At 55.3% G+C, this 27,326-nt stretch overlaps 2 protein-coding genes across 6 annotated transcripts in view; one reads left to right on the top strand and one right to left on the bottom strand.

The window, feature by feature from the left end:
- The window catches only part of LOC129006860 (cadherin-23-like), a 335,691-nt gene extending 313,995 nt beyond the window's left edge, over positions 1–21,696 (top strand). Inside the window, exons 28-32 of the mRNA XM_054437076.2 lie at positions 1,809–1,957; positions 13,180–13,240; positions 14,474–14,622; positions 19,619–19,754; positions 21,138–21,696. Of these exons, the coding sequence (XP_054293051.1) occupies positions 1,809–1,957; positions 13,180–13,240; positions 14,474–14,622; positions 19,619–19,754; positions 21,138–21,568 (926 nt within the window). The 3' untranslated portion in view covers positions 21,569–21,696. The remainder of the gene's footprint in view (positions 1–1,808; positions 1,958–13,179; positions 13,241–14,473; positions 14,623–19,618; positions 19,755–21,137) is intronic.
- On the bottom strand, positions 844–27,006 carry C8H10orf105 (chromosome 8 C10orf105 homolog). 5 transcript variants are annotated; one of them, XM_063670509.1, is made up of 3 exons: positions 21,658–21,720; positions 10,811–10,895; positions 844–5,484 (listed from the first exon to the last, which is right to left on the bottom strand). In XM_063670509.1, exon 3 carries the CDS (start codon positions 5,477–5,479, stop codon positions 5,078–5,080), a length of 402 nt encoding a protein of 133 aa, XP_063526579.1. In that variant the 5' UTR covers positions 5,480–5,484; positions 10,811–10,895; positions 21,658–21,720; the 3' UTR covers positions 844–5,077. The 5 variants fall into 5 exon arrangements, with proteins under 5 accessions (XP_063526579.1, XP_063526580.1, XP_063526581.1 ...); XM_063670510.1 differs by lacking the exons at positions 10,811–10,895; positions 21,658–21,720 and adding exons at positions 6,180–6,262; positions 6,607–6,703; XM_063670511.1 differs by lacking the exons at positions 10,811–10,895; positions 21,658–21,720 and adding an exon at positions 26,884–27,006.
- Between the last annotated feature and the right edge of the window lie 320 nt (positions 27,007–27,326).

Raw genomic sequence — 27,326 nt, 5'->3', positions numbered from 1 at the left:
GTGGTCAGGTAGGGCCATGTGTGGAGGCCTAAACATTGGCCAAGAAGTTTGGTCTTTGGTCTCTGGGCAGCAGGGAGCCCTTGAGGGCCCCAGAGGGGAAGAGTGGTATGATGAGACCTGTGCCGCCGGGTGCCCCTGGTCCTCCCAGGAAGTTTGCAGTGAGCTGAGTAAGAAGGGAATGAATTCTCTGGGCCTCACTCTCTCCAACCATCAGTCCCTTCCCAGCCTGCCCATGCCCAGATGCCTCTGCCTTCTGCCCTGCTCTCCTCCCCTCCTGGAATGGCCGCCCACCCTCTGGAGACTTGTTATCACCCCTGAGTCCAGCCTTCACTTTGGGCATTGGCTGGCAGGAGGAGAGGGCTTCCGCCAGCCTTCTAGGGAGCCTCCCACACACACACCCATCCCAGCCAGAGCAATAAGCCAGCCCCCAAGGGTGGTGGGAGGTTGGTCTGGAGAGGAGCTTTGGAGGGTGAGAAGACCTACCTCCAGTGAGCAACAGCACTGCCACGTATGGTCAGCTGGCCTGGGGAAGGATGGATTCACCCTAGGTCTCCAGGCTACTCCAGCTGCCTGCACCACCCCCTGGGGTGACCACTCTTGCCTGGATGTGCAGCGCTGGTTACAAGCTCCTTCCTCCAGGGAGGACAACACAAGAGCTGCCCTGGGGCTGAGTCAGTGCCCCATCCTCACCACCTCCCAGCCCTGGGAGGGTCCTGTGGGAACTGGAGGGACAGAGTCTCCGGGGACCTTAGGCTTAGATCCCAAGCAAAGCCCGTGTCCCTGAATGCAGAGGGGATGTTTGTTTGACCTATCCAATATTTTATAAAGAATGACCATTAGTTGTGAACATTTAAAGATCAGGAGATTTTATTTAAAAGCTCAGATGTTCAATTTCTCATGAGAAATCAGAAGATCTGGTGTCCTTGGGCCCGCATTCTGCCTGTCCGCTGTGGACTGGAGTGGAGGATAGCTGCCCCTCGAGCGGGTCAAACACCAGGTGTTTGACCCAGGTGCTATACCCGCCAATCCCTGACAGCAGTTGGCTTTTTGCTCTTAGTACCTGTATCTGCATCCTAAATTTGCCACGACAAACTACCACAAACTTAAAACAGCAGAAGTGTATTCTCTCCCGGTTCTCGAGGCCAGAAGTTAGAAATTAAGGTGTTGGCAGGGTCACGCTTCCTCCAAAGGCTCTAGAGAGAATCAGTCCTTGACTGTCCCAGTTTCTGGAGTCGCTAGGCATTCGGTGGCTTGTGGCAGCATAACTCCAGCCTCTGCCTCCATCTGCATGTGGCCTCCTCCTCTCTATCTCAAGTGTCCCTCTGCCTTTCTCTTATAAGGACACTTGCCATTGGGTTTATGGGCCACCCAGCTCACCCAGGATGATCACTTCTCAAGATTCTTAACGTAATTACATTTTCAAAGGCCCTTTTCCTAAAGAAATTAACCTTCACAGGTTCCCAGGGGTTTAACATGGGTCTGTCTTTTTTGGGAGCCATCATTCAATCCACTTGAGTGCCTCAGTTACCTCCTCTGTAAAATGGGGATGACAGTAAAGTGCCTGCTTCATGGGGTTGCTGCGAAGACTGAATGGATTAGAAGAATGGCTGGCAGGTGGTGTTATCTAAGTATTAGATACTGTTAGTGTTATTCCTAAGCTAAAAAGGAAGTCACCCCTTGCAAAGGCTAGGGCAGATGGGGCGGAACAGGGCATCTCTCTGGCTGGTGCCCGGGAGTGTGCAAAGTTGCAGGAAGTGTGCCCCCCTCTCAGGCAGCTGCTAACACCTGTCTTCCTTCAACTCCCACAGACAACGGCCCTGTAGGGAAGCGGCACACGGGCACAGCCACCGTGTTCGTCACTGTCCTGGATGTGAATGACAACCGGCCCATCTTTCTGCAGAGCAGCTATGAGGCCAGCGTCCCCGAGGACATCCCCGAAGGCCACAGCATCGTGCAGGCAGGTGGCCCGTGGCCTCTGGGGCAGGTGGTGGGCTGGGGGAGGCGGGGCCGCACACGGCCCTGAGGGCACATGCTCAGTGGCACCGGAGGCGGAAGCAGGTGGGGGCCCAGGGTGGGTCTGCTGCTCTGGAAGGTGCTGTGGGGAAAGGGGAACCCAGGCCCTCTCCCATCCCAGGGAGTGTGGGCCCCCAGGTTGCAGAGCTGAGGATAGGGCTCTGGCTCCCCACAAACAGAAGGAAGACTTGGCCTCCCCCTGCCTATCTCCCGCCCCACCCAGAAGGACCTTTCAGAGTAGGGGGGAGAAGGAGATGTCACAATTTCCCGGAAAGGAGTTGAGAAGAGAGCCAGGGCCCAGCAAGGCCCAGAACAGAGCTGCTTTCACAGAGCCCTTGGCCGAGGCTCCCCTCTTGGGAAGTAAACAGGCACAAGAAGAAAGGGCTCCTTTGCCCAGGGAGCAGGCGCAACAGCTCCAAGGCTCAGGGGGAGAGAGGGGAGGACCCTGAAAACGATTTGGGTGCACACCCCCACTTCTGCCCAAAGGCCTCAGTTGCTGGGTGGGGAGGGAGGCCCGAAATGAATGAGTCTCTTTACCAACTATGGGGTTTCCAACTCAGAGGCTGAGCCAAACAGCGAATCTGGGCCTGCCCACTGGGGCAGGCTCCCAGGCTTGGGAGGGACAGAAGCGTGGGAGGCTGGCAATGCTCCCCTCCCTGCATCGGGACCAGGAGGCGGGCAGGAAAGGGCTGGGGAGCAGGGAGCTGACTCCCAGAAACACAGAAAGCCCAGAAAGCCCTGGGGATTTGCGAGAGTGTAGTGGCTAGCTCCAGAAGGAGGAAGAAGAGGGTTCTCTCAATCAGGGCCTCAGCTTGTGAGGACTTGGAGCATACCCCCGTGGCCTGGTGCCTGAAACCCAATTGAGAGCCCTCCCCCTCCTGGACTTTTCCTTCTTCAGGCCTCAGGGCAGCCTCACCCCCCACCCCCACCTCCGGGAAGACAGTGCCTAGTGGCCAGCAGGGCCTGCTGGTAAGGTGGATGGCTACAGGCTGAATCCAGCCTAGGATGTGCAAGGAGGCCCCAGGGGAAGCAAACCAGGAAGAGGTCACTGAGCCGGAAGGGAGCAAGGAACAAAACCCTTAGGGAGGAGGCCTGCCCCTCTTTCTAAACCCAAAGACTTGGTTTCTATTTACACAATGCTACTCTTACTGAAATCCTAGAGCCAGCGAGTTAATATAGGGCAGCCCTGAGTTTTCTCATTTCTCAGGGAGAAATGCAGGGTCTCAGGATGACTTCTCCAAGGTCCTCTCGGTAAGTTTCTTGTGAAGCCGGACTCACTTTTTGAGATCAGATTGACTTGGAAGGAAGGGACAGTGGGCTTCTCCAATAGGGCCTGCTTGGAGAGAAATCTTTCTAGGGTCATCTGAGGGAAGATGAGGCTCTGTGTTGTGCCGGCTCCCACCAGGACTCCTGCCTCAGAGGGTGGGGACACCCCCAGGCTGGGCCACTCTTCACTCTGTACACAGAAGCCTCATACTTCTGTGCACAGAATTGGGGAGTCAAAGTGAGAGGCTGGATAGCCTGGCCCTCTGCAAGCTCCCAAGCTGGTAGGAAAGGGAAGACATAGACAAAAAGGACCCATGGTGCCAAGAGAATGTTCCTTGTCCTCTCCAAGAGAAGTAGGAGACAGTAGGGGCAGCTCCAGGCAGGAGGGCTTCACAGAGTGGGTGTGTGTGAAGCATAAGCCACAGTTAGTGGGTGACAGATCTTTCAGTTTTCCTGGAGTTTTGGATCAAGATGAGGCTAGAAAGATTAATTGGAGCCAGCTCCCAGAGGGCACTGCACGCTGCGCTGAGGAGCTTTGGCTATATCCATTTGGCATTAGGGAGCCAGTGAAGGTTTTGGAGCTGGGGAGTGGCAAGCCAGAGCTCACTCCTTGGGGAGACTTGGCTGGCTGCATTGTGGGTCACAGCAGGATGGGGGTGGGGCAGCTTTGTGGTAGGATCCTGGCCAGCTGATTGGGACAGGAGCTGGGCAGCCCAGGTCCTCCCTCTGCCCACCCTTCAAATTTGGGACCTGACCAAAGTGTTTAACCCTGGCATTGTGGGGAGAGGTCAAGGGTTTGGGATTCTGAGAAACCCATCCTGGGGTGGGACTGCTTTGACAGGTCTTCAGCAAAGCACTCACCAAAACCACAGATAGCATCCCTAGTGTGGGCCAGACCTGGGACCCCACAGCTGTCCTGGAGAGGTCTGGACCATCCCACCCTCGGGGAGGCTGCCGCTTTCCCTGGGTGAGGTGTGGAGCTGCTGTGAGCTGTCCTCCTCCGAGCCCAGGTGGCATCACCTCCAGCTGCTGGAAATGCCCTGCCTCTTGCCACTCTGTCACAGCACTCACCCTGGCCTCTGAAGGGAGCCTCCTTGATCATCCTCAATCCCTTCCTGATTGATCCCAACGTGGGTGCCCTGAAGAGGGGCCCCCAAGACAGCTGCCAAGACCATGCTTGGAGAACCCTGCTTGCTCCTCCTCCTAGCCGGCACCCAGGCATCTGTTCCACCAGGAGGGAGGCAGCTGCTCCCACGGGGCACCAGGCAGATGCTGACAGCACCCAGGAAACCCAAGGAAGGGAGCCCCGAGGTTTTGCGCCAGCGCTGGGCCAGCACAGATGACAGGACAGTGTCTTGGCCCCGGTGTAGGCTGAGCATTTCACTTGGCTAAAGGGAACCTTTGCCATTTGGCAACTTCTCCAAGCTGGGCTTTGGCACCTGGAGGGCAAGGCTTCTGTGGCGAGCGAGGGTGCTGCTTCTAGGAGGTGGTTACGAGCCCCAGGTTGTACCCTGTGGAGCCTCAGGCCAAAGGCCCAGATGACCACGAGTGCACATCTCTTGACCAGAAGTCTTTCATCAAGCAGCAGCTAGGGGGTCTGCAGAGAGGAAGGTGCTCTTCTGAGGATCATCTTTGGGAAAGGGCACTGGCCTGGGCGTGCAAGGAGCTTCTGGGGGTGAGTGTGTGTCCCAGGCTGCTTGGGCCACTGTCTTCCTGCAGCCTGCAGCACCGGTCTCTGAAGCAGGAGGATCTACAGGTAGACCTAGGGGGATGTGGGGGCATGTTTGTGGACACCCCATCACATCTTGGTAGATTCCGTGTAGTCACAGTGGCCGCGGTTGTCGTCAGGGCTCGGTAGGGGCCGTCGAGGGACGGTGGGCCGGCCACGGCGGAAGCTGTGCAGGGAGAGGCGCAGGGAGCCCAGGCGCTTCCAGAGCCGGAGCTGGGGCTCACTGGGGCTCCCGGGGTGGTGGGGCATGCACTCGCGAGCCCTGCGGCGCCTCGGGTCCAGCGCGGCCGGCTTGCAGAGCATCATGAACAGCAGACAGGTGGCCAGCAGGAGGAAGATGCAGGCCAGGGCAATGAGCATGGGGAGGGGGTCGGTTGCCTCTGCAAGGGTCCCGGGAGTGATGGGAACTGAGAGAAAGGCGAGGGGGCTGTTGGCTGGGGAGCCGGCGAGGCTGGGGCCCTCTGTGCTCATGGCTCCTGCAACAGCAACAAGACAGAAGCTCAAAGGCAGATCAGCTGGACACAGGGCAGCAGGTGCGGGGAAGACTGACCTAGGGAACATGGACGGGGGTGAGGCACTGTTAAACTGGACAGCGTCATGGCCACATCACAGGTTAGGACAGCGAGGTCCAGAGACATGACAAGTCTAAGTGCACACATAGCTGAGCAGTGATGGAGCTGGGCCCAAGCTCAGGCCCTCTTCCTGCTCCACCCCCTGCCCATCTGCCACAGAGACAAGAGGGCGGTGCCTGTCTGCATTTTCAAATCAAACCTCACGAATCATCACAGGGTCTTAGGCCTGGAAACTTAAGACCAACTCCGTCAATAACTTGTTCTGTGGCCAAGAGCAAGTTATAGATGGTAAGAGGCCGCAGCTGCCAGGGTCCCTAGCAGTTATCTAATACCAAAGCTGCAAACTGGGGGCCCACGGGTGTGTTTAGTTGGGTCCTTGCCGTGTTTTTATCAATTTAGTTGTGGATATTTTCAAAATAATAACAGATTTCACAAAAATATATGGGTGCCTGAATTCTCTTGAAATGTCAGAATTTCACCACTGGCATTGGCCCATGTTCCTGCCTCATCCCTGTGTCTGGGGCTGAGCAGCCGCTGCCCCCTGTAGACAGGACACTGACCTCCAGCTCCCCACCCTCCCCCACAGGCCCACCACACACCTTATTTCACCCGCCTGGCCCCGTGGGGATTCCTGTGGCTGCTTCCCCATGCAGTCCAACTTGCTCCCATGACAGGTGGGAAACTGAGGTCCAAAGAGGGGATTTGGCATTAGGGAGCCAGTGAAGGTTTTAGAGGTGGGGAGTGACAAGCCAGAGCTCACTGCTTGGGAAGGCTTGGCTGGCTGCATTGTGGGTCACAGCAGGGTGGGGTGGGGCAGCTTGGTGGTGGGAAGGCCAAGGCCACATTGTGAGCCAATGGCCAAGTAAAGGCCAGAAGCAGATCTCCTGACTCCTGGCCCCATGGCCTTGCCACCCCTCTGGCCCCCAGCCCTTTCTGAGCTCAGTGAGCTGTTCTGGGAACAGGTGGGAAATAAACCCACAAGGAGTTGACAGGGGGGCTGGAAACCCCCCCAGGGACATCATGCACCTGACAGGGCATTTCCGTTCCCACTGAAGATCATCCCATTAGACGCAGTGCAGCAGACGGTCCTTGTCGATGGAAAACCAGGCTGAGCTTTTGGCTCAATATGTCTGGGGTTGTAATAAAAATGCTCGCAGATCCTGGCCAGGAGATAACGCATGACCAGAGGGTACAGATGAGCAGGGCCACCTGGAGAGCACTGGCTGGGCCCTCTCAAGGAAGTGGAGGGGCCTCAGCCCAGAATGATGGTGTCAGTGCCGGAGTGCAGGCCCAGTGTGGTCAGCTCTGTCAATTTCCCAAGAGAAGCCAGAAATCTGGATTTTTTTAAAGGCAAACATTCTAGACATTTAAATGTTGGCAGCTAATTCAAATTTGTTGAAGGCAAGAAAGAAGAGAGGTGGGGTGGGGGAGAACAGAGCAAAAGCCAAATAAACTTGATTTCAAAATAATGTGAAATGAATTTTCAAATATTTGAAACACTACACAGGCCAAACCAAACATATAAGCAGAGGACGTCCAGCTTGCAGGTCAGCATGTGTGATCTTTAAATTCTACTGACGTGGACAAGCAATCCCAGGGGGTCTGATAAAAAGTCGTAATTTCCCTTTAACCTTGGGGTCTTTCCTTTTCATGAGGGTGGGGGATAGCAGATTTTCCTCCTTCCCAGCTTGCAGCTTAGATAACAGTTGAGTTTCTAGCACGGAAGCTCAGGAGGAGGAAAGGCGTCAGGTCATGCTCAGAGAAACCCTGCCACAGGTAGTGGGGACGGGAGTGGGCCACCTAGTCCCCCACCCGAGGGACTCCTGTCCCTACCCCAGGCACTCACCAGCAGCCGCAGGACCTCACTCCTGGCTCCCCGCACCCAGCCGACTGAGGGCATGCAGAGCACCCCACCTCCCACCCACTCCCCATCACCACCCCTCCCAGCACTTCCAGGCAGAAAACGACCCCTCCCAGCGCCCAGCTGGAAAGTGTGATGCCCGTCTAGCTGCCCAGGGCCTCCGCCTTTGCTGCATCAGCCCTAGAGAGCACTCTGGCTGGGCAGCTGTTCATGGATTGGCCTTTCCTTGAGTCTGAGCAGGGAGGAGGGATGGGGTGTGCCCACCGCTCATTCCCGTGGGGAGAAAATCAGCCATCCCTCTCTCCTACCCTGGACGATGCTTGGCCGGGAGTAAGAAAAGGGCAGTCTGAAATGGGAGATGCCTCAATCCTACTAGTTCTAATGTTATTTCAAGGCCTTCAAAGGAATCTGGAGACCCTGTTGGGCTAGCAAAGAGGATCCAGGCTTCAGGCCTTGGGACCTGCTTTAATTAAAAAAATAAGTGAGGCCAGGCGTGTTGGCTCACGCCTGTAATCCCAGCACTTGGGAGGCCAAGGCAGGAGGATCACTTGAGCCCAGGAGTTTGAGAACAGCCTGGGCAACATAGTAAGACTTCATTTCTGAAAAAAAAAAAAAAGTTTTTTTAATTAGCCAGGTGTTGTAGTATGTGCCTGTGGCCCCAACTACTCAGGAGGCTGAGGCAGAAGGATCATTTGAGCCCAAAAGTTTGAGGCTACAGTGAGCTAGAATCATGCCACTGCACTACAGCCTCAGTGACAGAGCAACACTCTGTCTCAAAAAAATAAAAAATAAAAAAAAATAAGTGGAGTCGTAATTAGCATCTGAGTAGTTCCTGTGGCAATGAGAGATTCCTAAGTGCTTGAAAACAACACGACACCCTTCCCGGAGCATGAGGCGAGTCCAGCTGCCAGGCCCCTTGACACCTGCTACTGACCAACCAGCAAAGGCCAGCTAGTACTGGGAGAGGACGCCTTGCCCGGACCAAGGCCAGGAATCATCTGGAGGGCAGATGAAGCCACTCCCTTCCCACTGGGGCCAGGGTGGACCAGCGGGCCCTGCTCTGGACATATTTCTGCAAGCTCAGTCTAGGACCCTCCTCTTCCCTTGGAGCTCCACAGAGCAGGAGCTGCTGTGGGCAGAGAAGACTGCTGTGTGGCCTCGGGCTAGTCCCTACCCCTTATTGGGCCTTGTTTTCCCTCTCTACAGAACCAGAGGACTGCCTAGGTCTGAGCACACCCTCACATTTTCCCAGGAGTCCCCCAGCAAGGGTCTCCACCACACTTCCCTCTCCAAGCCTTCTCCTGCAGTCCCCCAAGCACTGACCTCAGAGCCAGACCCCAGCCGTCCCGAGCTCGAGCTCCGTGGAGAGGTCTTCTCAGCTGTGGAAGGGAGGCCCGAGGAGCCCTGGGCAGTGCCTGTGACCCCAGCCCTGCCAGGCTCTGCTGTGCCCTGCAGCCCTCGGTCAGCCTGGCCAGCAGAGTGGCCTCCCCGTCACTCCCCAGCTGGACCTGGCTTTGTCTAGAAGAGTTCGGGCCCTGCCTTGGGGGAGGGGATAGCTAAGGGAGTAGGGATGGCAACTGGGTTGGGAAGAGGGAGAGGGGAGCTGTCCAGAGACTCTGGGATGCCCCCCGGCCTTCCCACCGCCTCGCTCCAGCCTGTCTCCTTGGAGCCCTCTCAGGGGTGGAAGACTCTGGGGAGACGCGGGGGAGGGTTTTACTGCCTCTGCGGCCCCATGGCGCTCACCTTCCCCTGTTGGAAGTTTGAATGGTATGGTCGGCGGCAGCCAGCGGGTCGCTATTCAGTGCCTGCCAGCCACCAGGTTACCCTGGAGAGGGGCTACAAGCCATGGCGGGAGGGGAGCAGGCAGAGTGTTGGCCCCTGGCAGCCCCTGAGGCCCCTCCTGCAGCGTCCCTGGGCCCCGCTCCTTCCAGGCTTTTCCCTCGGCTTCTAGAAGAGCACCTTCCCTTTGAAGGTGTCTGGTTACAGAAGCGAGGGGTGAGGGGCATCTTCAAAGGTCAGGGGGATCCCAGGGCAGAAAGCACAGGACTGACGGACTTCCAAGGCCATGCTCCCCACAGTGCGGGTGGGCCACGGGAGACCTCCACTGGAGGCTCTTTCCAAACCACACACACACACACACACACACACACACTTCCCTCCCCCAGCCTTCTTTCTCCCCGGAAGCCAGAGCTTCCCTGGCAACCAGCCGCCTGCTTAGGAGCCCAAGTCTTTGGCAGCTTCCCCACCAGGGACCTCCAAGCTCCCAGAAATGCAACTCAAGACAGGAGTCATGGCCCTGTCCAAGACCTGAGCCTCGGACCCATTCCCTTTTTTGGAGCCCCAGTTTCTGGTTTTTAGCTCTTCCCTCCTGCCCTTGCCCACAAAAAGAGGCACTGTCTGCCAACCCCAAGATGGACAGGAGATTTCCTATGGACTGTTAAAGCTGGAGAGGTCCTCAGGGGTCATCTAACTCCTCTTCTGAGAGAAGAGCGCCCCCCTCTTCTCTCAGATGACCAAACTGAGGCCCAGAGAGGTGTGACCTGCCCAGGGGCACCCAGCAAGTGATTGGTGGGGGACTTGGTGTTTTCCCTGTGCTGGGTGGGCAGGTGTGGGCAGTAGGCATCCAGGGTAGGCAAAGCATCCGGCCCAAAGGTGTTTCCAATGCCCAGAGTCCCCACTGGGATTCCTGCACCTTCCATCACAGCATTCTCTGCCTTCATTTTCCTTAACTTCCTCTTCTGAAACCAACCGAACACTTCATCTGTGGCCCCCATTCCTCCTGAGATGGCAGAAGACAAAGCTTCCAGGGTGCCGCAGGCTGCTGGAGCAGGGAGGCATCAAGGAAATCTCACCATGGATAGGCATGCAAGGGCATGCTCTGGGCAACGTGGCTCTCCTCCCCATCCTGAGCCCTTCCAGATCTGGACAACTGAAGCACCCCGTTGCATCCCTCCACCTGCCACCTCCTAAGGTTTCTCAGGGAATGGAGAGAGAAAGAACTGCATGGCAAGGGGCAATCCAGCCATCCCCGGCATAAATCAAGAGGGCTCTCTGGAGAAGGTGGCGTCACTCATGTCGACCTTCACCACACATCCCCATGCTAGGCACCAGCCAGGATGCTTTGCAGGATGACTTCTGATCTTCCCCTCAACCCTGCAAGGCTGGTCATCATTGTGCTCAGTCTAGAGATGAGGAAACTGAGGCTCAAGGGGGCTAAAGTACTTATCCATGGTGCCATAGAGAGTAAGTGACAAAACCTAAATTCATGCTTGGGTGTGCCTGACCCAGAGCCCTTGTTCTTTTTGCTTCAGTGTGCTCGTCCTCCTCCCCACCATCAACATACTCATCAGAATCCTTAGACACGCTTACCTCAGTGCCTGGATGTGCATCGAGGCCAGCACCTGCTGCAGGCTCCTTGCTCTCCCTTCATACCACCAGGTCTATACTCCCTGTCCTGTGGAGGTTCCAGGGCATCAGTGCTGCTGATTGAGGCTGTCATTCCACTCTTCCAACCACAGCCCTCTACTGTCCCTGCATGAGCCCTTCACTCCAGACTGGGGTCCTAGTTCCTTCACCAGCCTCCCCAGCTGCCTCTACTTCGGCTCACACTGTTGCCCAGCACAAATGTTCTTCCCAACCTTCTCTGCTAAGCCAGGTTTCCTCCATCCTTCCAAACCCAGCTCCCTCCTTTGGAAACCTTCAGCCAATCCCACCCTCACTGCTTTCTTTATCTTTGCTAGCAGGAACCCATCCCCATCTTCTCTGCAGGTTTGTCCAGTGAGCAACGATAGGAAAGCCTACATTAGGGCTTCGGGTGGCAAGAAAGAAAATTCATTCTATATTATCTTAGGCGGGCCAGACATGGTGGCTTATGCCTGTAATCCCAGCACTTTGGGAAGCCAAGGCGGGAGGATTGCTTGAGCTCAGGAGTTCAAGACCAGCCTGGGCAATATAGCAAGACCCTGTCTCTACAAAAAAAATAATAATAATCTAGGCAGAAGGAGAAGTGTACTGTAGCAATACTGGTATACCCTACAGGATCAAAGGAAAAATCAAACAGGGAGCAAGGCACAGATGGGCTCCTGGAATAACTGGGCCCAGGGATGCAAACCAGGGCTGAATGTTGTATGTGTCCTGCATTCGTGCTCACTGAGTGTCAGCCTAGTTCCTCTCCCTGGAGCTCTGCTTCTAAGTCGTTCACATATTTGACCCTACTGTGTGCCAGGATTGTTGTTCCAGAGACCAGGGATATCGCAGTGCACAAAGCCCTTTCTTCCTGTGGGGATATAGGCAATAAACAAAGATAGCATGTATCAGAGGGTGACCAGGGGTAGGGAACGCCAGGACATTGGAGTGGGGGCTATAATTTCATATGCAGTGCTCAGGGAGGGTCTTAGGAGAAGATATTTGAACAAAGACCTGAAGGAGATGAGGGCATGAACATGCAAATATCTGGAGGGAGAGCTTGCCAGGAAACAGCCAGGGCAGAAGCCATGAGGCCAGCACATGCTTGGTGTTCAAGAAACAGCCAGGAGACCAGTGTGCTAGGGCAGTTAAGAGGAAAGAGTGGTGGGAAGTGGGGCCCAGGGATACGCAAGAGAGGGGCTGTTGATATTCCCACATTTTACTGCTAGAAAGACTGACTCAATCTCTCTGGGCCCAAGGTCAACAATCCCAGAGAAGGATGTGATTGGTTCAGCTTTGATCAGGCACCCAGTCCTGGACCAATCCCCTCTGACCATCTTGGCAGGGTCAGGAAGAAAATAGCAGCTCCCATGCACACCGCAGGGCTGAAGTGAGAGGTGGTGAGACAAGGAGGAGCAGACCCAGAAGAAGTGGGAGAGCCCCGGGCCTTACAAAGCAATTCACCACAGATCTGACAGGATGACATGTCATAGGAGGGTCCAGCCTCTTCCTGCACTGCCCTGGGGGGTGTTTGTTCTCCACTTATTTTGGGTGGGCAGTGGGTAAAGCAGGTATTGAGTTATTGGCTTGACAGGACTCATGTTGGGGTCAGCTATGGTTCTGCCAGTAGCCTCGAGGCTGGACTCCTTGTAAAAAGGGCTGAGCACTAGGCAGTGTCTCAGAGTGACAACAATGCCCCCCCGCACCCAAGCCCACCAGAGGCAACACATAAACACATAAGCCTGAGTCACAGCCACGCCAGCCGGGCCAATCTGAAGCTAGACTGGGGTGATTGTGGGTGTGAATGAACATGGAGCTATCGTGTGGGAGGAGGGCTCCTGGGCTTCCACAAAGTGACCGTTACAGTGTACAGTGCCGGCTGGGACCCAGTGTGGCCAGAATAACTTTGGGCCAAGGAAATGCGGGCAAGAAGCAGCCATGCAGTCCAGCCACCCTGGGAGAGGCTCCTGGGCTCTGAAAGGCTGCCGGGTAGGGAATGTGGAGGGATGGGACAACCTGAGAGAGTCTGGACCCAGCGAGCTGCAGTGCCATCTTTCACCTTCTCCCCCAGCCTCCCTGTGAACCTGGAGGAGGATCAGGGGCAGAGCTGGTCCTGGACAGGGCCGCAGGGGCCATCAGTGGTCGGACATCCTCTTGGGGATTAGAAAGACACACACGTCCCCTTGTCTCCCACAGCCCCAGCCTCTATGGGAGACCGCAGGTTTTGGCAGGATGGGGTGGGATGCGTGAAGGGAAGGAAAGGAGCTCTAAAAACCTCTTCTCTCCCTGCTGGGTGGCATTCAAGAAGTAACTCGTGTCTCATTCTTCCGCAGCTGAAAGCCACGGACGCGGATGAGGGCGAGTTTGGGCGTGTGTGGTACCGCATCCTCCATGGTAAGTGGGCTGCCCTAGGATGGGGGGCAACCCTCCTGCCCAAGGGAGGGCAGAGCTTCTCTAGGCTGCCAAGGGTCTGGGAGATGAGGCCAAGAAAACCCCCAGGGCTGTACACATGGGGCGAGGCCAGAGGGAGGAAACAGGGACATTCTCCTTATTCACACCAGGTGGGTGAGGGGGCAGCTTTTTTGATTATTTGTTTTTGAGATGGAGTCTCCCTCTGTCACCCAGGTTGGAGTGCAGTGGCGTGATCTCGGCCTACTGCAGCCTCTGCCTCCCGGGTTCAAGGGATTCTCCTGCCTCAGCCTCCCGAGTAGCTGGGACTACAGGCGCGTGCCTGTAATTTTTTGTACTTTTAGTAGAGACAGGGTTTCACCGTGTTAGCCAGGATGGCCTCGATCTCCTGACCTCGTGATCCACCCATCTCAGCCTTCCAAAGTGCTAGGATTACAGGTGTGAGACACCGCGCCCCCAGAGTGGCTTTTGATTGCTGTGTTCCTGAAGTCCTGGTGTCCTGCAGAGCTTCCCAAAGCCATGGCCCTGACAGAGAGGGCCCAGAGCCCAGGGCAGCCCCCAGCAGCACGCTCCCCAGGCACTGGGTCTCATTGGTCCAACCAGAATCTGGTGCCCATCCCTGATCCAATCGCTATGGCCAGAGAATAAAATGTGCTGATCCTCCCACTTCTCAAATCACTGCCCACAAATGTTATGGACTGACAGTAGAGGAGAGTAGATCCCCAAAGGAAAATCAGGGTGCTGTGCCCAAAAGATGGGGGAATGAGTGCTGGACCAGCCCCGAGATGTCCACTAAATCCTGGATTCAACCACCCATGGAGAATTTGGTTTCAGTCCCTCTTTTTGGAGTGCCCCAGATTCTTCTGAAATATTAAAAAGGCCTCACACTACCCACATCTGTGGGTGTAGGAGCAGGGCGAGGGGGACCAGCAGGAGCCCCACCTGCTGGGGACCATCAACACCAAGATGATGGCTTTCAGGAAAGAGCTGCAGGCCTTCCTGGAGCAGGTGAACTGCATTGGGGATGGCCTGTCTGCCCTGTCCCCCCTCACAGAGTCCTCCAGCTTCCTCTCCACTGTGACTTCCGTGTCCCAGAAGACCCCCAGCCTCCTCACAAGGAGGGGACTGGTGAACTTCTGCCCCCAACCATGGCAGGCCAGCACAGCAGGAGACTTCTGGGCAGGGCCGGTGTTCCAGGGAGTCTGTCCCTCCACACAGGTAACCATGGCAACAACTTCCGGATCCATGTCAGCAACGGGCTCCTGATGCGAGGGCCCCGGCCCCTGGACCGGGAGCGGAACTCATCCCACGTGCTGATAGTGGAGGCCTACAACCACGATCTGGGCCCCATGCGGAGCTCCGTCAGGGTGAGGCTAGGGGCGGGCTGGGGTGCTGACCTCAGGACAGGGCTAAGCCCACAGCTAGAACAGAGAAGGCCATTAGGTGGCGCCTGGTGTGGGCAGGGCCACCACTGGTTTAGGTGCTGAATGACATCTGGGGCTAAGGGTTTGGTGACAGATGCCCAGCCTGGGACTTGGACTTGTCATTTTGCTCTGAGTTTGTTCCTCCAGCTGTGGAAAGGAGTCAGTGATACTGATGTCTGTCCTAAGGGATGAAAGAGGTGTCCTTACTGTACTAACCCCTGTATCCAGAGCTCTCTAGGGTAAGTCAAGGAAATCTCACATGGGTGATCTTGGAGGTACAGATGCTAACTTCATTTTACAGATGAGAAAACTGAGGCACAGAGAAGTTGCTAGTGATAGAATCAGGACTGGAGCCCCCATCTTCTGAATCCAAGTTCAGTGCCCTTTCCAATGAAAGCGACCCTAACATATTCCAGTCACCTCTCCCAGCTGCCTCATCAACTGTATTCTTTTCTGCCCAGCCTTATCTGTGCAGCCAAAATCAAATCAGCCTTCGTCCTCCCAAATGGTTGAAAACCTACACACAGATGTTCCCACTGGTTGTGTTATGTGCACTACCGCCAGCAGGGGGATGACCGAGATGAATGAGATGACCTCTCAAGGCCGCTTCACCCCCACCCCTACACACTCAGCAGCCCCCAGCCCCTTCCCCTAAACCAGTGAGTCAGACCCCAGACATCAGGAGTAGGAGGGTGATGGGAAGAGTCAGGCAGAGCAAGCAGGGACTTTCACCCAGAACTGAGCGCCCGGCTCCTCTTATCAGCCCCATCTCCACCCGCTGCTTCCCCCAGGCTGGAAACAATGAGCGGTGGTCACCGGGTACTCACGATCACAGACACGATGGGTCTGATTGCTCAGGGGCTGTGCTGGGGTGGGTGACTCAGCCCTGACCGGGATCCTGCTGACAGCCCCGACGCTTTGCCCCAGGAAGAGCTGGGAAGACACCTGGGTCCTTGCAACTGCCCTGAGTGAGACCTGCCCTGTGGAAATGGCTGAGAGGGTCAGATACCCTGGTTCTTACAGGGCTCTGGTGATGGAGACTCAGACACAGTGACCTGGACATGCGCACAGCCACGCTGGCTTGCATAACTGTGAATCTCATTCGCGGTCTGGTCAGTACGCCCTCATCAGAGCCTGCCTTGTGTGGGGCCTACTTCAGGGCACAGAGTGACTGATGTCAGCGAAGCTGGGGTTGGGTCTCTAGACTTCAGGCTCCCTAACCACAGCCCTCCATGTGGCCCTTGCTCCCCGCTCCCTCCCCCAGGCATGGTGGGCACCTGCCTCCAGGATCTCCTCCCATCAGTGCCTCAGCATCATGGCTGCAAACCTCTTTTAGCCACAAACCTTCTGTATAAACAAAATGATATGCAGCATCCCAGGGCACGGTGTAAAACAGATGGAAGCCAGACTGTGACAATCAGTGCAGGGGTGGGGCTCCCAGAGCCACACCTGCTCAGCTACTTACCTCCTGCCCGTCTCCCCGTGAGCCCTGAGGAATAATAAACCCTCACACGTGCCCGATATTTTTCTAAATGCCTCGTGTACTTTAACCTCTGTAACCCTCATAATAGCCTTATGAAGTAGGCACTGTTAATACCCCCATTTTACAGATGACAAGATTGAGGCGAAGAGGAATTAGCTGACTTGTTCAGGGTCACACAGCGGTAAGGGTGGAGCCAGGCTTCATGCCCTGGCAGCCAGCTCAAGCCTGTCCCCTTAACTACTACACCCCACTGCCTCACACAAGCCTCTTCAAAGCCCAGTCAGAAACCACTGCCTCATTCCCATAGGGTAATTTTAAGGTGAGAATTTGAGGGCTGGCCCCTGGGGCAGGTGCTTGGTGGCACTGTAGTACACAGCCTCCACACCCATGAGACCCGGGAGAGCTGGGGACCTTCCTGCAGGCAATGTGGGGACTCTGGCTTTCCGCTGGACTCATTTTCCCAGCAGCAGGGGAGAGATGGCTTGCAGGAACCATCCACATCCTCCAGTTCCTGCCTCAGAGACCGGGGACAGCCCCAGTGAGGGGCCGGGGAGTACAGAGTGAGACAGTCCCCGTAGAGACTGGGTGTCTCAGGGTGTACACGGCACATACACACACACGCACACATGCCCATGCACACCTCCTCACCCTGTCCTCCTAACCACTAGCACCCCATTTTGCAGATGAGGAAACTGAGGCAAAGCCCTGCACTGGCACAGCACTGGACAGGCACAGCACTGGACAGAAAGCAGGTCTGGTTCTCCAGGAAGCCCAGTTGCTCCCACTTGCTCAGCAAGAACCTGACAGACCTCTGCTTCCTGTACATCTGTGCCTCTCAAGTTTGCAAACCATCTTGCCCCCTCCTGTCTCTGCTGCTAAAAACAAGGCTGAAACAAACCAGAGGATGGTGGCATGTAGCCAGACTCATGGAGTACAGGCCACACCCCAGCTCCCCAGCTCCGTGCCACCTCTCTCATCTTGTCATTGTACTATCAGTCTGGCCCTGTGTTTTCCCCATGACCCTTGGAGTCAAAGTCATTTGGACAAGCAGATTCAGGAAGGGTAAGGCGCACAGTTTTGAAAGAGGAGTGGTTAGTTTCTGTTTACAGAAAAAGAGTTCCTGAAATTCATCCATGCAAATTCCCCCCATACCCGCCCTACCCAGGACCTTCCCCAGCCAAGTTCTGGGTGAAGCCAAATTTAGAAGGTTCCAGCCTGTGAACAGCTGTGCTCTGGAGTGGACACGTTAGTTTGCATAGTGGGTTCTGGGTGTCTGGACATGAAAATTCTAATGACACAGCAGAGCTTTGGGAACCCTAGAAGCAGCGATGCAGAGAAACTTTTACACCCATGTGCCTGTCCGCCCCCAGCCCTGCCACCCTCCCCACCCCAGAGTCCTCCACTGGTCAGGCTGCTGTTTTCCGCTTCTACCAGCCAGAAGCTCTGTCACTTCTCTCCAGCTGATTCCCAGCTAATCCCCAAAGAGAAAGCAGGGCTGATCCCAGAGGCAGTGACCAGATGCCAGACACACATGCCTCTGCTGCACATGCCACCGGCCCCTCCCTTAGCGCTGGTCACCACATGTAAAGTCTGTATGAGGCATCACAGCCCCTTCCCCATTTGCTCCCCTCTCTACTTTGCTGGCAAGTTCCTACCGGCCCTGGCTCTGTTTGGCTGGGAAGAGGGCCCTGGCTCTGTTTGGCTGGGAAGAGGGTGCCTCTCCTGTTCTGGGGCCAGCTTACCCCAGCATAGAGCAAACAGCTAAAAGCTAAAAACTCCTGGGCTCCAGCAATCCTCCCACCTCAGCCTCCCTAGTAGCTGGGATTACAGATGCATGTCACCACCCCCAGGTAATTTTTTTTAGAGACAGAGTCTCATTATGTTGCCCAGGCTGGTCTCAAACTCCTGGGCTCAAGCGATCCTCTTGCCTCCGCCTCCCTAGTAGCTGGGACTACAGGTGCGTGCTATCACCCCTGGCTAATTTTTTTTGTATTTTTTGTAGAGACAGAGTCTCATTATGTTGCCCAGGCTGGTCTCGAATGCCTGGGCTCAAGAGATCCTCCCACCTCAGCCTCCCAAATTTCTGCGATTACAGGCAAAAGCCACCATGCCTGGCCTCCATAAACACCTTTTAAACTGTATTATGTTCATGATGTACAGTGCACACATTCATAAAGAGAACTTAGAAAGTGCTGGTAAGCGGTGAGGAAAATGTTGCGTAATTGCACAATTCAGAAACAGCCACTACCTTGGATGGGGGCCTCAGAAGCAAACCCTGAGACAAGGATTGGTGTGAAAGTAATGTGTAAGAAGCGCCCACAGGAAAAGGTGGAACAGGGTGCGACCAGCAAGGAAAAACAGCCAGCAAAGTGGCATGGAGGGAGCTAGGCCTCCGTCCCCCAGGGAGCCCTAAAGCATCCCCTCACTACCCCAAATAGGGCCAAGGAAGCTGGAGTCTTTGCTCTCCACGCCCATCAATCATTGGCTCAGGGCTGCCCTAGCGGACGGAAGTTCCCAGGCATTTCTGCTCACTGGGCTGGTTTCCAGCAGCCCGGGTGTGGATGCAGTGGGGTGGGGTTGGTCCTCCCCAAAGAGCCTTAGGGGCTGGGAGCTGGCCGTGAGAAGGTGCACAAGAATCGTAAAGAGTGCTGAGCACTGACATTCTCTACTACAACTGCCATTGTATTTTCACCTCTATTTTCTAAGATATATTTTGATATTTGATTGGGATCACTTTGAATTTTTTCAAGAACTTTTGCAGGCCCTGGCTCATTTTGTCTTCATAACAACCTTAGGAGTGGCATGGAGTGTGAATTATTATTATTATTATTTTTTTTTTGAGACGGAGTCTCGCTCTGTTGCCCAGGCTGGAGTGCAGTGGTGCGATCTTGGCTCACTGCAACCTCTGCCTCCCGGGTTCACACCATTCTCCTGCCTCAGCCTCCTGAGTAGCTGGGACTACAGGCACCCGCCACCACGCCCGGCTAATTTTTTGTATTTTTAGTAGAGATGGGGTTTCACCGTGTTAGCCAGGATGGTCTCGATCTCCTGACCTCAAGATCTGCCCACCTAGGCCTCCCAAAGTGCTGCTGGGATTACAGGCATGAGCCATCGCGCCCGGCCGAATTATTATCTTAATATTACCACTTTATAGCTGAGAAACTGGTGTCCCCAAAGAGTCACTAATTAGTCAGATGTCCCACAGCGTTAGTCAAAAAGCCAAGAGCAAGATGAAGTTCATTCCGAAACAAGTAATGTTTGAGCACCTGCCACGCGCCAGGTGCTGTGCAAGGTGGTAGGTCACAGTGACCCACCAGACAGGCCCGGGGTCCCAGAGGGAGCTCACAGTGGGCCCAGGAAAGCAGTGACCACACAAGCCAGCCACAGTGGGCCAAGCCCTGGGCTTCCCAGCCTCCATCCCACCCTGATCTTGCACCCCTGGCCTGGTTCCCACAGGTGATTGTGTACGTGGAGGACGTCAACGATGAGGCCCCCGTGTTCACACAGCAGCAGTACAGCCGTCTGGGGCTTCGAGAGACCGCAGGCATTGGAACATCAGTCATCGTGGTCCAAGCCACAGACCGAGACTCTGGTGAGGCTGGCAGGAGGAAGCCGGGGGTCCCATTGCTCAAAGCAAACCTCCCCAGCTCACCCAGCCCCTCCTTCGAAACGGTCATCCCTGATGCTTCAGGCTCCCCATTTAGCCATGTCTAGGCCAGGGAAGGGCTGCTGGGATGGTCTTGATCGCTTCCCACCAGATGCCCCAGCCTGAGAGGGTTGGAATCAGGGAGAGTTGTCCCAACCACTGGGTGGACAGAGGAGAGGCTACAAGCTTGAGAAGTCCAGCTCTGTCATCCTGGGACCCAGCAGCTCCCACTAGCCTTTAGAGAGGGGCTGGGCAGAGCTGGGAGGGGTAAAGAGGACCCGTCAGAAAGCTGGCTGCAGCCTGGCCTGCTCCTCCAGCCCCTCCATGCCCTCCAGGACCAGCTCAGGGCCTAGCACACACAGCCCCCCGACCCTGTACAAAGAGCAGTGCCCTTCCTGTGCTGCAGGGCGGTAGCCTGAAGGCAGCCTGAACCTTGCTGAGGGCCCAAGCCCCAGAGGTGGCCACAGCCCGCAGTGCAAAATGAAGGGGAAGCATGCCGGGTCTCTGTGGCCCTCTGTGCGGCCTGGGCTGTCTGGCCTGTGCCCCAGTCAGGGATACAGCTGAAAAGGAGCATTTTCTGGAGACCCACTGTCCCCCAGAGAGGCTCCCTGAGCTGCTCATCCTTCATGTCAGCTGCTCTGGTGGCTCCCAACTCCTCTCTCAGCATCCTCAGATTATCTGTGGCATATGCATGGGACGGGTTGGAGGGAGGAATGGCTGCAAATTCTCAGGCAGAACCTCAGGCATGTTAGTAGAGTTTAGGGCACATACGCGGCTGTGGCCCCTTGAGGTCTGTGAACTTCGGCCTAGGAATCCCAGCTCTAGCTCCTGATTGAATGGTTTGTTTCAAGGCACAGGAATTTGGGATGTAGGGAGTGGGGAGGATGGGGGAAAGTGTCCCTGACACTGAAGCCCTTCTGTCGAAGGGACCAAACCAAGGCTTGGCCACCTGTGAGGATGCTTTCTAGATCAAAGCCTCCACAACAAGAGATCCTTCATTTCCCCCAACACTTGCATGTCCAGATATCAAAGGGAGGTACATGAGCTTGAATTTTGAGGCTCCAGGAGCAGACCCAACTCCCTCTGTCATATCTCTGGTGCCAAGGCCAAGCCCCAGAGGAAGGCTCAACAGTGCATGCTGGACCTTGCCACCCACATTGACCTTAACACATCCTCTGCTGCATCTCTGAGGATGATCCTGCCCACAGAGGTGGGGCAGCCCATGCTGGGTGGGCCACCCAGGGGGTATGGGTGTGGCAGCTTGAGAAGCCACAGCGCAGCACCACTCAGTTCTATCTGGGACTGCACAGCCTCTGTGTCCTCCTACAGGGGACGGTGGCCTGGTGAACTACCGCATCCTGTCGGGAGCAGAGGGGAAGTTTGAGATTGACGAGAGCACAGGGCTTATCATCACTGTGAATTACCTGGACTACGAGACCAAGACCAGCTATGTGATGAACGTGTCGGCCACTGACCAGGCCCCGCCCTTCAACCAGGGCTTCTGCAGCGTCTACATCACTCTGCTCAACGAGCTGGATGAGGCCGTGCAGTTCTCCAATGCCTCATACGAGGCTGCCATCCTGGAGAATCTGGCACTGGGTACTGAGATTGTGCGGGTCCAGGCCTACTCCATCGACAACCTCAACCAAATCACGTACCGCTTTGACGCCTACACCAGCGCCGAGGCCAAAGCCCTCTTCAAGATAGATGCCATCACGGTGAGGGGCTGGGGGCAGGGAGCACCATTTCTTCCAATCTAACCAACATTGGTTGAGCTCCTTCTGTGTGCACAGCACTCTCCTCTTTGTCATAAAGTGTCCTTGAGATGGCCAAGTGTGGTGTCACGTACCTGTAGTCCCAGCTGCTTGAGAGGCTGGGGCAGGAAGATTGCTTGAGCTCAGGAGTTTGGAGGCTGCAGTGAGCTGCGTTTGCACCACTGCACTCCAGCCCGGGCAACAGAGTGAGACCTTGTCTCTTAAAAAGAAACAAAAAAAGGTCCCTGAGATCAATATCCCTGTAACACATCCATTTTCATATGTAGGGGTAAGATAAAGTTTATACCTATGCAGGCTGGTATCCTTCTGTTTTTCCTTCTGTTTTCACACCCATCACAGATCCTTCACCTCTGGTCATCGAAGTGTGTGTGGGGTTTTCCCTCATACCAGCAACCAATTATCTGACTCTCTTGACAGCAGCTGGGAATCCTATAGTTTGATTTAATTCTGAACATTTCTACTTGGAGTTAGTGTCAGATCCCACAGGCTCACAGCTCAGTCCCTCCCACACACCATGCAATTCTCCAGTAGACACCATAGTGTCAGATTCCACAGGTTGAGGGCTCAGTCTCACAAAACTGCCTCCACTTCAGCTGCCAATCACAGCCTCCAGGTTGTTTGACCCATGCTTCTGACCAACTGGCTAAATCAGAGTTCCCACAACCCCCTCCACAAGTTTGATGAATTTGCTAGAGCAGCTTGCAGAACTCAGGGAAACACTTTACTTACTATTACCAAGGTATTACGAAGGATATTCTAAAGAATACCAACAAACAGCCGAATGAAGAGACACACAGAGCAAGGCATGGGAGAAGGGGCTCAGAGCTTCGGTGCCCTCCTCGGACATGCCACCCTCCAGGCACCCCTACATGTTCAGCAGACTGCAAGCTCTCTGTAGTTCAGGGATGTCTATGGAGGCTTCATCACATAGGTACGAACAATTATTAACTGAATCTCCAGCCTCTCTCCTCTTCCTGGAAAGTAAAGGGTGTAGAGGCGGGCCTGAACATTTCAAGCTGCTTATCCTGGCTTGGTCTTTCTGGTGATCAGCCCCAACCCAGGAGCCTACCAAGAGTTGCCTCGTTAGAACAAAAGACTCCTATCACCTAGGAAATGCTAGGGGATTAAGAGCTTTGTGCCAGGAACCAGGGACAGAGACCAAATGCATATTTCTTGTATCACAATGTCACAGAAAGCTCTACAAGTCATATTTCCCTTTTCACCTTGGCCGTTAGGAAGCTCAGACATAAATGTTGGGCTTCATTGCAATAGTTATTCTTAGCTAGTTGTCTGGTACACCAGTCTCTTATCTACTGCCAGGCTCTTACTCCTTCGTCTTTGCTTTAGTGTATCTTTTATCAGAATTCCTTCTTTGAAAGTAGGCAAGGTGTGAATCACTACAACGTGACAGACCTTGTCCTAGAGGATATTGGGAACACAAATGGACACAAAGATGAACGAGACCCTTCTCAGTCCTCAAAGAGTTCTCAGGCTAGAAGTGGAAATGGAAATAATCCAGGATGCAAATCAGAGTGCCACAAGAAGATGTGCAGAGAACTACAACAGAGAGGTAGTGGAGCCCCTCAGGGCCCAGCAGTCATACCTGTCTGGGGAAGCAGGAAGGCTTCATGGAAGAGGTGGCTTCCCAGTGGAATGTGAGAGACAAGAAGGAATTCAACAGACAGAGTGTCCTGGGGAAGTTATGCCGGACAGAGGAAGTGACATGGAGGTGGAAAAGTGGGCAGAATGACCAGGGTTAACAAGAGTATGATGTTGTCACTCACCCATCTGGCCCCTTCCCTGCAGGGTGTGATCACAGTCCAGGGCCTGGTGGACCGTGAGAAGGGCAACTTCTATACCTTGACAGTGGTGGCAGATGACGGCGGCCCCAAGGTGGACTCCACCGTGGTGAGTGGGACCAGGGTGAGAGCCCCTCAGGTGCAGCCCATCGCTGGCCATGACGCTTCCAAACCCATATCTCCACCAGCCACCCAATGTATGGGCCAGGCAGTGAGCGAGGGTCTTGATAGCCTAAGACCTCACCGTGTCCAGCCATGCCACACCTTCCCAGCAGGCTGGGCTAGGATGAGACCTCAGGCAGGTGGAGGGTGGCACCTCCAGAGACCACTGCCGGGAGTGGGGTCTGGAAGAGCCACAGACGGCTAACCATCTGCATCTTTGCCTTTTCTCTCACTCCTCTCCTGCTGCTGCCTCTGCCTACAGAAGGTGAGTAGCCTGTGGCTGGAGCTTCCCCTGTGCTGTTGGCCGTGGCCAGTGCTGGCCGGGCTCTGCCTGGCCCTGGACCTTCCCACCTCTCCCAAAGAGAAGGCATGTGGACAGGCCTGCAGCAGGCCCCCCCCAGTGCCTCCACTCTCACACCCGAGTTCAGGCCCCTCTGGGGCACGTCCCCTGCCTCCAACTCTGTCCTCTGTGTCTTGCCTAGCCCCGGTAGGGTCTTAGGTGGGGAGAGCACTAGCAAAGGAGTCACTGGAAGACCACTGAGGGCTCATCCCAGCTCCACTCCTCACACAGGCAAGCTGCTTAACGTCTCTGTGCTTCCCTTCCTCGGGTCTAAAACGAGGGTCATGCCAGCATCCCTGCCATCCTCAGAGGATGAGATGGAAGCAGCAAGAGATTGCAGGCAGAAAGCCCTTTGTAAGCCAGTCCTGGAAGCAGATGTGACTGCAGTGGGGCTCTGTCCTGATGCCTCAGCTGCTGCATCCATAAAGGGGACCCCCTCCCTCTCTTGGGGGTTGGTGCAAGTGTGTGGGGTGGGATGCACATTGTGGGGCCTGGGAGCGCTTAGGAAGGGGACCATGGGCACAGGTTGTTTCTCCCTCAGGACAGCCTCTAAGTAAAGGCAGAGAAGACCATGTGCTGGGGCCCCTGGGGGAGGGGGGCCCAATGATGTCAGAGGAGCCAGACAATGTTCCTAGAAGAGACGGCCCAGCCTGAAGGGAGAGGCAGGCAGGGGAGCTCATGCTGGGGTTGCAATGGGAGTGGGTCCAGGGCCAGCTACCTGAGAGAGGTCCATGGGATGGCATCCTGTGGTGATCCCAGGACACTCAGCCATCAATCTGGCCTGGACACTGACCAGGCACGTCAGCTACCATCTGGAGACCACCTGGGGCATCAGGCTCATCATCAGCCTTGGTTACAGCCACATTGCCACGCCTTGCTGAGTCCCTGTCACATTAACCTAAAAAAGCTAGAAGCCAACTCAGTGTCCAAGCCAAGAGCCGAACACAATTTCTTGGGGTCCTCGGCCCCAAGGCTCCTTGGAGGTGTCCAGTTCTAGTGGCCCTGGCTGTGGCTGGGCCATACCTAAAGGCTCCCTCCATCCGTGGGGCCAGCCTGGGGGTGAGTGAGGCTGTGATGGGCAAGAAGCCTCCACAGCTCCCTTCAGCTGCGCTTCCCAAGGGCAGCCGGTGAGCAGAGCGCTCAGGCAGTGGGTGCCAAGCCACCTGTGTCCTGCCACTCCCAGCCAAGGGGCAGACACTCAGGGGTAAAGTGGGACCCTCTTACTGAGCCTCACCCTCTTCATTCATACAATGGGCCCACCTGGCCCTCACACAGCAAGTGTTGCGAGAAGGCTGGGAGGATAGGCCAGTGGGAGCCCAAGGGTGGCAGGGATGGCAAGGAGGTCCCCCTGCGTGGACTGCCAGCCACTTCCTCAGCACGGCTGTTGAGGGCTTCGGAGCACACACTTCTGCCTATGCCCCTATATTTCCACAGTGCTTTGCCCTCTTCCGGGTAGCAGGGCCCACCCCCTTTTGTTCTGCCCTGGCTTCCTCTGAGAGGCTCCCAGGGGCTGCTGCCCCAGATCCACCAGCCCCGGTAGCCCCAAACACTGTTTGAGGTGCTAGGGTGGAGGCAGAGGAAGGGGCCCTTTAAAGGTGGAAACATTTCCTCTGCTAGGCCGGAACCCAAACCACAGCTCACCTCCACCTGGCTCCTCCCTGTCCCCAGCAGCCCTGGCCAGCCCCAGAAGGAGTGGTCAGGCAGACCAGAAGGGGCAGGCTGGGTAGAGCACGGCTCTGCTGTAAGAGCTCTTGCGTAAGTTCAGGCCTTCAGTGGGTAGGGGAGGGCAATGTGGATTGTGAGGCCCTGGGTGAAGACACAGACACCTGTCTCATTCCCATAAGCCTGGGAACCTGTCCTCCTTCCTCACCCACTGAGGTGTCTGAGGTGCCGACCCCCTTCCACTGGGAAGTCCAGCAGCCCCCTCACCCGTGCCTTGCAGCCTCACCATGATCAGAGCAGTAGTCATTGTGGGAACACCTGCTGTGTGCCAGGCACTAGGCTGGGTTCAGTCCACAGCAAGAAACCAAAATTAGACATATCCCTTGCCTTCCTAAGCGTACGATACAGTGAGGGAAAGACATTGATCAAATGATCACAGCAGTAAATGTATGCCCTAAGAGAAAGCCTATAATAAGGTGTCAGGGAAATAGAAGAGGGCTTCCCTGAGGAAGGGACTCAAGCTGAGAGCATCAGAATGCATGAGAGTTAACCCAGCTTAAAAAGGAAGAGCATTTCGGGCAAATGGAACGAAAAGCACAAAGGCCCTGTGGTGTGAGGAACCACGGTGAGTCTAAATGAGGCCTTAGCTAGAGTGAGGGGGTTTGGGAGGGATCCGATCACAAGGACGCTTGTCTGTTTTCACCCTGAGAACAGTATGATAGGTATTGTTTTTCCCATTTCAAATGAGCGGACTGGGGCTCAGGGACCTCAGGGAACTCCATAGCAAAATTCATGACAGATGGGTAGAGTCTTGGCAAGAGAAATCATGAATGCCTGCCAGGCAGGAAGCGGGAACAGGGAAGAGTATATAGGTGCCACCCCTTCACTTTCTGTTTGCTCAGTTATTCCTCCCAACAGGTGTTGTCATTCTGATTTTCAGCTGAGGAAATGGAAAATCAGAGAGCTTGAATAACTTTTTCCAAAATCGTGCAGTTCATAAGTGGTTGGGTTGGCCTAGCTGCGAAGCCCAGGCTCACTCTCCTATACTTCTGAGAGCTGCCTACAGATAGGGGAGTGTGGCTGGGACTGAGCAGTCAAACCTGTATAGGAGGGAGGATGACATGGAATTTCCTCTGCAGCACGCACAGGCTTAGCCGGCTCCCCATGAGTCCTGTGCAGAGTCAGCAGGACCTGGGAGCCCCTGAACCCCACACGCAGGGAAGCAGAGAATGGGGTCTGACCTGGGGTGGGGCAGTGGGAGAAGGCCTGTCCTGGGATACCTAAAACCTGAGCTCCCCCAACCCCCCTCATGCCCTCATCAGTGAACCCCTGGGTACCTGTGATTCCAGCCGCGGTGGCCTGTGGCCGTCCGTGGACTGGAGGCCTCACCCGCGGCAGGCCTTCGCTCTCCTGCCTCTCCACAAGAAGCCTGAGCCACAGACTCAAAACAATATGCTCTTGCGTGCCATTTGTTGCATGCCTGGTTTTTATTTGACAGTCGGAAATTCACATGCCTTCCCCATCTGCCCTTCTACCCTCTGGGACCAAGCCACCTTGCAGCCCCCTCCTGTTCCTGGGCCCATTTCCTTCCCTCTAAGCCCGAGGTTGCAAACAAAGACAACTTCGGGCAATATCTGGCCACCAGATGTGTTTTGGACAGCCCACACATAATTTTCTTCTCTAAATTTTATTACTCATCAGCCAATTTCATTTTAAAATCTAGATTCCTTATTTTTCATGAAAAACAGGAAGCTTTGCTCATGCTAGACCAGCATTCCTA

This window comes from Pongo pygmaeus, chromosome 8 (assembly GCF_028885625.2).
Source record: "Pongo pygmaeus isolate AG05252 chromosome 8, NHGRI_mPonPyg2-v2.0_pri, whole genome shotgun sequence".
In the NCBI taxonomy this organism is placed as follows: domain Eukaryota; kingdom Metazoa; phylum Chordata; class Mammalia; order Primates; family Hominidae; genus Pongo; species Pongo pygmaeus.
This window is presented reverse-complemented; position numbering and strand designations above follow the sequence as displayed.